General features: G+C 39.8%; 1 protein-coding gene across 1 annotated transcript; it reads left to right on the top strand.

The window, feature by feature from the left end:
- Nucleotides 1–235: 235 nt before the first annotated feature.
- LOC139652460 (neurturin-like) lies at nucleotides 236–7354 on the top strand. The gene is made up of 3 exons (XM_071529546.1): nucleotides 236–296; nucleotides 3674–3810; nucleotides 7064–7354. Exons 1-3 carry the CDS (start codon nucleotides 236–238, stop codon nucleotides 7352–7354), a joined length of 489 nt encoding a protein of 162 aa, XP_071385647.1.
- Nucleotides 7355–9905: the final 2551 nt, after the last annotated feature.

Below are 9905 nucleotides of genomic sequence, written 5' to 3'. Positions count from 1 at the left end.
GAGAGAGAGAAGAGAGAGAAGGAGAGAGAGAGAGAGAGAGAGAGAGAGAGGAGAGAGAGAGAGAGAGAGAGAGAGAGAGAGAGAGAGAGAGAGAGAGAGAGAGAGAGAGAGTCTTACTATCTGAATAATGCGCCCTTTAAATAGCAGGAAAATACTGCACCAGAGTTTAGACCAGGTTTTTGTTGGTCAATGGCGCAATCGCTTTCTGCTGCCTCAAGATAGCAATATGCCAACAATGTGCCTGACCACACCTCATTTTCAGACCAACATGCCCATGGGCACAAAGATGGGCGCAAGTACATTTGCTATTTAAACAATGTGGGCGCTGGGCGTGGAAAATGACAACTGCGTCGGTCGAAAACTAGCAATGACACTTGCGCTGCACTTTGCGCCGGGTGTAAGATAGGCCCAAAGTCTCTCTACCCTGTCTTTCCTGTCTCTCTCTACTGTCACTATCTAATAAAGAAAATGCCCCAAAAAAACACTTAAAAATACACTGTATCTGGATATCTTATCTGGGTAAGAAAAAAATCATGCTAAAGCAAGGTGTAAATCCACGCAGCACGTATTGCAATGGAAAGGTTAAAGGATCTGCCAGAATCGTGTGGAAATGCAATCCATGCAGTATGTTAGCATCGGTGAGAGAGTATCCACCCATGGAGTGGAAACATCACCACCACCACGGGTAAAAACATAACCACCATGACCTACTCACCTGCTTTGCTGAAAATGAGATTGGATCACAATGCAGACAGAATGTATGCAATCAAACACATAAGTATACCATAATACCTAACCCTAACCCAAGGGAATCACTATCATGAGGCTTCTACCTGCAGATTTATTTTGACTGCCAATGCTGATTTTAGTCCACAGTAAAATATGCACACAATGTTTATAACCACAATAAAATATTTATGTAGAGTGAAAACTGCAAACATTTCTAAAAATGACATGTGTCACGTGTGAGGAGGGGGGCTGGACCCAAATGCAATGACCGGCAGAGAGGGAATATAACTAAAGCAAAAGGCTTTAATTGAAGAATTGAGGCAGAGAACAAAACAGAAAATCCAAAAAACTAAAACAGGCCGACAGGCACAAGGCAAAACTAAGATTTCAAACCTGGCAGAATGGTCTAAGCAGACCAACACAAAACACTGGTGACAAGGCAGGAAACACCACATGTAACAAAACACAACAAACTGGCAAGGACTACAAAGAACCATGACAAGATATACACACAGACTGATTACACAAATGAGGGACAGCTGGCTGGCAGGGGAGAGTCCGGGAGATGATTGGCTCGTGACAGGTAGGAGAAAGCAGAACAAGGACACAAGGCTAATGGGCTGATGACAGACAGGTGTGGTGAAAGCAGGTGGGGGGAACAGGTGATGAGGGGAAGTCCGAGAACATCTGGTGGCTGGCAGGAGGATGGCAGGACTGAGGAGTGAAAGGAGTAGGAGAGGCAGGCGGGTCAGGAGGTGAGGCAGGCAATGGGACAGCTGGTCCCATGACAACATGAAATGCAGGCTATAGTTTACAGGGCATAATTCAGGCCTTTAATTGCTGATTTGATGAACTTCAGGAATTAGGGTAAGTGGGGAAAAAGTAAAATAATATACAAAATGCGTGACTTGTGGCTGATGATGCAAATAACTAAACAGCAGGGATTGTTGAACTGAGGAAGAAAAAAGTGTGTGTGGTGGGACAGGTGTTCAAAGGAAACTTTGAATAACGTGCTTCAAAGAAATTGTTTTGTTTCTCATGGTAGCTAGTAGAAAAGTGTCAGCTTGGAGATCACAAATTCTGACCACGATTTCTGACTGCTTGCTAGCTTCCAGGCAGCAAATCTGCATGCAAAATCATTTCCATGGTTGTACAGTATTCTCAACCACCAAAAAAGAGCTAGATTTTGTCCACTGGCCAGTCCGCCCACTTAGGAGACAGGAAAAGAAGACTATTTTCCTCACATTGATTGAACACGACATGCTTCATCTTCTCCTATCACTCTGGCTAATGACTTAAACATCTTCTTTGCCAGATTTGAACAACACTGCCTCCCCACCTCAACTAGGAGAGGGTGGAGATACTGAATACTCTGTATTTCAGTGTCTCCACCATATTTCCGAATCAGCCGTCCAAGGAGCTTTTAAAGGCTGCAATGCCCCTAAAAGCCCAGGTCCAGATGGAATTCCAGGCCATGTCCTAAAGCATTGCTCCCACCAACTTGCTGGCATTTTCACTTCCATCTTCCAGCAGTCCGTTGACATGCACCGTGTCCCCACCATGTGTAAAAAGTCAGTAATTATTCCTGTGCCTAAAATTACAAAACCATCTTCTCTTAATGATTATCGCCCAATTGCCTTGACTTCTCTCATTATGAAATGCCTTGAGAAAATAATCAAATGTCACATCTTAAATCACAAGCAATATCTGCTAGACCCCTTTCAGTTTGCCTACCAGGCTTGCCGAGGCGTAGACGCTGCTCTGTAAACACCTGGATGGACCCAAATGCCATGCAAATCTACCATTTGCTGATCTCTGCCCACCCTTAGCTGGTCTACTATGGAGTGTGAACTGCAAGAGAGACCAGCAACAGAACACAGCAAACACAAGACAGCCTGACCGTGTTTCGATTTCCTTGTAAAAGATCAGTCTGAGGGTACTTTGGTGTCTGGCATTCTTACAACACATGGAAAACAGTACAGGGGGGTAAATTGTGAATTATTTGCAGTGTTTGTGTGTATGCAAGTATGCACAAGGAGCAAATTTACCAAGAGCTGGTGACAGCTTCTCTGTCACACCTACAATATGCCTGCCCAGAAAATGTTTACTCTATTTTCCTTTCTGTCAGCTCATGAATTGATCTCTGTTCACTTGCTCTCAATTGCTTCTGAAAATGCACACCTGCATTTTTGCACATATTTATGTGCTACTTCCATGAGCCCTACTAAACAATTTCGGATCTGTGTCTATCTATGCATATGACCTGTACATGTTCCTGCAAACACACTCTATATGATAGAGGAATTGCTAGTAATGCACATTTTCACATTCAGACTAATTTCTGTATATAAGGTGATAGCCAGAATTGCAGAAAAAAATGACAGTGATAATGTGAATAGCTACAATGCATATTTGCATGTCTGGACACATTTCTATATATTTGTTCTCTCATCTGTACACCTAATAATGTAAATAGCTACCGATGCACACTTGAACAACCGCATCAACCTGTATATCTGTCAATAGATATGCTCTATCTTTATGTACAGTATCTATTTGTTCGGTGTGATTACTTTTTAGTACCCACCATTATCTTCAGTACCTACCATTGTCTTATTCTCATCTATATCTCATTCTTTGCTGCTGTGACAACCTAATTTCACCACATCATTGAACTTCCATCTAATCTAATCTAGTTTGAGAGGTTTTGTCCGCCAACTCCATGTTTTGATGACCTAATCAATCAGCACATTTTCTTTCTTTCTAGTGATTTCTCCTCGTTATTTTTCTTTTCACATGTGCCCCACTTCTGTCTCCATTTTAATTTTACTGGATTTCATGTCATCTTTCACAAACTGCAGAATGTGACTGGTAAACCTGAGTTTTTAAGTATTACATTTCATCAAACTGTGTTTTATCCAACTTGTATCTTCCTCTCCTCCAGTTATGCAGATGTTCCAGTCCTTCACCGAGGAGGAGATAAAAAACTTGATTGACAAGCTCATAACAAAGAAGCTACGTCGAGAGGGCAGTCTTATTGGCCGTCGGCCTAAGCGTGCTGGTGGGCGTGGCCAAACCAAGGTAAGTAGATGGAACTATTGTTAGTTGAAACTATGTAGTGGAGAGATGTCCTCTAAATGGCACCAGAATTGTCAGAATGAAAGTAAGAGATTATCCTGACAGAAAATCTGGCATCATTGTTCTTAACAATGATGCTGGTGAGATGCTTGTGGGTTCACTGACAGGTAGTGTCAGTATTTGGCAACACTTCACTTTTGAACTGAAGTGGTTCTAAAATTAGAAAAAAAAGATAGAAAAAAATGTCAGTGTAGTCCTGTGTAGCATATCTTTTTTATAGAATAGTTTGATAATGGACCATAATCAGAAAGAACTAGGGTACGTCTCGGAAGTGGAGAGGATCTGACAACAACATCTAATAACAACACGAGAGACAAGGTAGTAGTGTAAATTGGCACCATATATTAGAAATATATAAGGAAAAGAAAAATACATATATGGCTTTGTTAAATATCAAAAATAAAATGTCCTTCGTATTAACCAAACCATACATTTTCCTAAAATAATACAAAAATCAGATTGTAAATTGTCAAAACTTCAAATAACCCAATAATGTGGTGTAGGCATAGACATTTGACATATAGACATCACGTTGGATAGTTTCTCTTCTTCTACATACAGTATCTGGAATAAAAAAGCGTCCACTTAACTGAACTTTTTTAACTTTTTTAGCATGTACTGCCTAACTGAATATTTTGAGCAAGCTAAAGTAAAGAAACAACCATCATAATGAGCGGTATTTTCTTAGCATAAACTATTCATTTTAAACCATTAGCTGCTGGTGGATCATCTATTGACTGAACAAGCACTTACTTTAATCAGGGCCTGATTAAAAGTGCTTGTTCAGTCTGCTGAGGCATTTTTTCCAAAGCCAGTTGCTTCTCCACTCCAGTTTTTTGTTTAATTTTCTCGTTCCATCTGCAACAAAAGCAATTATTTTTGTTGTCAAATGTCAAACTTGTACTGGTTGTCAAGGTGGAAACAACCTCATAGTACCAGTGGTACTATGTATGTAATTGTAAAGTGCATTGGGACCATGCTTCATGGTGATTCTGCACTTAAATAAATTGATTGAGTGGAACTAGGAGATGGCTTCTCTACACCAGCAGTCAAAATTTCAATTTCAAACAAACTTGACTTCAAGCCATACTTTTGTCAGCAGTATCAATTTCATAGTGGTCTGCTATTGTTACGACTCAGGCCAGGCAGGCCCCTCTGCAGTCTCCACGGACGCTCTCCAGGGTGCTGAAGTGCCTGTTTGCCGCAGGTCGGCCAGGCTGAGGAATGTGTGCACTATTTATATTCCACATGAAAAATGTGTTTTCTTAGTGCCTGTAACAACGCATTATGTAATAACACTGCATTATGTAATAACACAACAAAATGTAATACATTTTCACGTCATTATGTAATAACACCCGCATTTTGTAATAATCTGCCGCATTGGTAATACACAGCTTGAACGCAATATGTAATAAATTTCCCCGCATTTTTTTCATAAATTATTACATATTGCGGTGCTTATTACAAAACGTGGGAGTTGCACAGTTACAGTGCATTATGTAATAACCAACCAAAATGGATGTCTTCATCTGTACACATGCTATATTTTTAACAATTAAGCTAAATTAAACTTCCCAAATATTAAATTAGACCAGCGTTATAGTTGACTCTGATCTTAGTCTAAATAGCCACATAAAAGCAGTAACAAGATCAGCTTTTTATCGTCTTACTAATACAGCCGTTTGGGACTTCATGTCAAAATCCGACCTGGAAAAACTCATTCACGCTTTTATTTCTAGCAGACTGCGGCAATGGTCTTTTGACAGAGCTCCCCAAAAAGACAGCTTCAGCTTATTCAAAATGCAGCTGCTAGAGTTCTTACAGGGACCAAAAACAAAATGTGGGGACATTTATTACATATTGCATTCAGGCTGTGTATTACAAAATGAGGCAGATTATTACAAAATGCGGGTGTTATTACATAATGAGGTGAAAATGTATTACATTTTGTCAACTTATTACATAATGCAGTGTTATTACATAATGCATTGTTACAGTGCCTACATAAATTCCACCCTGGTTTTCATGCAGCTACTAGTGGTGTGAATTTACACACTAGAGGCACAGAAAAGCAACCAGAAAACTGGCTCACCCAAAGCCACGGAGAGGGGAGAGTCTCGTCACACAATTCAGGGGTCCCATAAATAATTTCATGTCCTCTGTAAAATAGCCATATGCACTGGGCATTGATTTGGGAAAACTTACTGGAGGACCCAGAGGAACAAATACGGTGCGGTTTATATCAGCAAAATGAAATTACCTCACTGAACTGACCAAGAACCAAACTACAATAAAATAATTAATGTTTTTCCACCCTATTATGTGGGGGAATTGCATTAGACTACATACAGTAGCTTTTACCCTGTTGAAATGTATGGTTACACCACTTGATACAGTATATTTGGTATATAGTATATGATATAGTATATTTTTCCATAAACAAATCAAGTTATACCGTGAGGAACATTAAGTTCAGTTCTGCTAAAAATCTATTTTATTGTGTTCACATTACAAAGCCTCATGAATAAAAGCTAGCATAAAATTACATATAGTATTAATAACTCATTATGTATTCTATGTGTTTCTATTATGATACATATGAGATAAAAATGAGACAAAATATGCCTATCAATCATAAGAACTTCTCTCCTTGTTATTCCCATAAGCCTTGGTCACAGTGATGCCGCATAATTTATAAATCATTAAACTGCAAATTTAGAAATATTTATTATGAGAAACAATTTTGACACAATTATCATGTAAAAACCTTGATGACTGCTTGCTCACATTAGTGCTCATTATTAGCTACAATGAATGAACAGACCAGATACAGATGTAACAATACTAGCTATGTAACATTGATCAATCTTTTTCAATGCACATTTAACTGTTTATAATAGGTCCCAATACGTTTCCCTTAGCATGACGTTAGCTGGCCTACAGACTTTAGGATATAGCTCTCTGCAAAGCTATCCCAAATTTATCAGAATACTACCAGCTTATGCTTACCTTAAACCTTGCACTACAAAGAGCACATTTCTTAGTCAGGGCAACCAGGCAGATGCTCAAGCATCAGTTGGGGTCTATCTGTACATGTGCTTGGTCTGACCCCTCCTGTTTTCTACTCCTATCAGTCTGATCACTCCTGTTTTCTGCTCCTATCTGTCTGACCTCTCCTGTTGTCTGCTCCTAGGTCCATAGACAGTGTGCACTTCGGGAGGAGCAGTTAACAGTCAGTGATCTGGGCCTCGGTTACCTTAGTGATGAGACCATAAGTTTCCACTATTGCAGCGGCTCCTGTCGTCAACAGCGACGCAACTACGACCTTATCATGAAGAAATGGAGAAAGGAGGGTGTGTCCCGGAGAGACCGTGCTCCCTGCTGTCGGCCAATAGAATATGAGGGGGACATTGTGGTGTTGGATATTAATAATAAATATCAGACGTTGCATGGGTACTCTGCACAGAAATGTGGCTGTGTATGACACAGCTAATATCATTCAGGCACTCACTGTTTAGAGTTCCCATGTCGATTCAACTGAACACTTACAAGAAAGGACACAAGATGTCTATTGCAGAATGGTTGCAAATGGGAGCTATGACATAATGAATTACTGCATGCTAAATGCTATGAAACAGGATATTACTGGACCTGATCTCTGCCATATGGACTGAAGTCAGCCGTTTGCTATTACACAGAATATTAGCAAGTTTTGGCATATGGCTAGCATGGCAAAACTCCCAATCAGAAGCTGCAAGTGTGAAATGTCTCAGCACTTGAGATGTCAGCCAATAGCTACAGCATAAGACTCTCTTCACTCAACACTGTGGATTCATGACAGCCCACCTCAGTAGTCTGAACCCTGGGACATGGGAAATTTGTATATCACACTGACCTTCTTCCTACCCATCCACTGTATATGGGACGTGGCTGTGCGTAAGTAATACAATACAATATTATGCAGGAATGCTCTACTCAAAGCTGGTCATGTGTCGGACAAACATCTCACCACCCGGAAGCATGAGGTTTGAGGGAATATATTACTTTTTTAATAAGATATAAAAAAATAAAAAAAAACAATCTACAGCATTAGCTGTAGCAGTGGGACTGTGTATTATAGTGGCCCATGGCCCACTGCAAGTAACAGAGGAGGTCTGTAGTCCGAGCTGTCTGAGGTTGACTGGCCTGTTTGCCTGGAATCTGAAACAAAAAATGTCATGAAAACTATGACAAAACAAAACAAAAAACAAAGCTATGATATATGCCCCAAGTCAACTTTTTAGCAGCAGTGACTTTTTCCTGAAACCCATTTATTACAATAAATGTTCATTGTTATGTACTTTGTCATGAAATGTTTTCTACATGTGAGAGAATTTTGGTTGTCCATTACGGTTATAATAATGAAAAAATATGAAGATACAAGATTACAGGACAGTTTTATTTTTACATTATTTCTGCAGGTTTCATCTCCATCTCAATCATTAAGTTGTTCTCCTGACAGCAGTAGAAAGGATATTCAGAGTTCAGAATGGTCATGACTATGGATAGATATATGATGGATATGAGGCAGTTTGATGGATTACATTTTGAATGTAGTATTAATCAATACTGATTAGTAGTATTGCTCAATGCTGGTTATTTTCAACCTGGGGCCTGTCTCATGAAGCGAGAGAAGTGGGTATGGGAAAGAAATTGACAACATTTCTGTTGTTCTCTAAAGAAGAACAAACTGTTATAATGAATCAATATGCAATACTAAAACACTAGGTTAGGTGTTGGGTATATATGCAGTCTATTGCATCAATCACTTTTGGGAATCCAATGAAAGAATTTCAGCACACTTAATAAGCAACAGTAGGCCTAAATTTAAAATTTGTAACTGATGATATGATAACTATGGTCAACTAATGTAAGCTACCTGCTATTTATTAGATGTCCTCATTTATAGCCAGAGTGGGCAAAAGTCTGTGGTGGAAACACTACACACATTTATTATATATCTGATCTAATAAATATGATATCTAATAGGTCTATAATAAATCAGCATGGAAAGGAAGGGGAATTGCCCTGCGAAAAGCCCTTCTTATTCATTCAATGGTATCCCCATGTTCAGGTCTTTTTCCCACGCCGTAGCCGAGGGCATCACAAGGCAAATTCAGGTCAGTCAGTCAGTCAGTCAGTCAGTCAGTCAGGTAACGCTTACTGAGATGTCGCTTCGTCAGATGGCCTCTAGAGGGCGTCTGTGGCTAAGAGATGCAGTGTTTCTGTTCATATCAGAATCCTGTAGAAATGGTGACTCCATTTTTCCAGAGAGCTGATTGGTGAGGAGGTGGGCCTTTTATACGTTCCACCGGCATGTAAGCCACGCCCCCTTCTGCGGATAAACATACCACTCTCACCATTGCACCATTGAACTTTCCACTCTCTTTACTAGTAAGTAGATTGAGCCATAATACAAAATATGTCTTGCGGTGGCAACACTAGCTACGCTTAATTTTTACCTCCTGCAGAGGCATGTTCAAAAGGTGAGCTTACTTAACCTAGATTCTTGCCCTTTCACTGTAGATCAGACTGGCACATATGACTCCACCTCTACCTGGGCCGTAGAAAGTAGATGTCAATGTATTTTGACATGTTTTCAGAGGAGTTTGATCAGCCTGCTTAAGTATTTGTTCACTACCTTAAATAAATTAGGAAAAACGTCTCCCTGAACTTGGCCATTCCCGATATATGGAAAAATTAAGGTTAATTGTTCAGCCTTCTTGCCCACTCAGTCTTACACCCTCAAAGTGGATCAATGACCCAACTCAGTGGTCAGACATTACATATCCCCATAACCAGGTTAATAAATGCTTCATTATTTTGGTTTTGATGGCAGTCCTGTTTACCTGTGCTGCTAATTTGAATGAGTGACTCCACTGTCCAATCAGCCTCAATAGGTAGATTTCTGAGAACCATAGATTGGGATTTTTACACTTATTGAAGGTACAATCAGCAGCTTCAATCCAAAAATACCTCATATCAGTGGAACCCTA

Source organism: Centroberyx affinis, unplaced genomic scaffold (assembly GCF_046629955.1).
Source record: "Centroberyx affinis isolate AG114_WGS23_722 - 3 ecotype Tasmania unplaced genomic scaffold, CSIRO-AGI_Caff_v1 ptg001800l_1, whole genome shotgun sequence".
NCBI lineage: Eukaryota > Metazoa > Chordata > Actinopteri > Beryciformes > Berycidae > Centroberyx > Centroberyx affinis.
Note: the sequence above shows the minus strand (reverse complement) of the source record. Positions and strands in the feature narration are given on the sequence as shown.

Bases quoted from the DNA above. Each gene is read 5' to 3' on its own strand.
- LOC139652460 (XM_071529546.1), top strand. From the start codon at position 236: ATGTGCCTGACCACACCTCATTTTCAGACCAACATGCCCATGGGCACA. The intron at 297-3,673 runs GTACATTTGCTA...CCTCTCCTCCAG, and splicing joins GGGCACAAAGATGGGCGCAA to TTATGCAGATGTTCCAGTCC. The intron at 3,811-7,063 runs GTAAGTAGATGG...GTCTGCTCCTAG, and splicing joins GTGGGCGTGGCCAAACCAAG to GTCCATAGACAGTGTGCACT.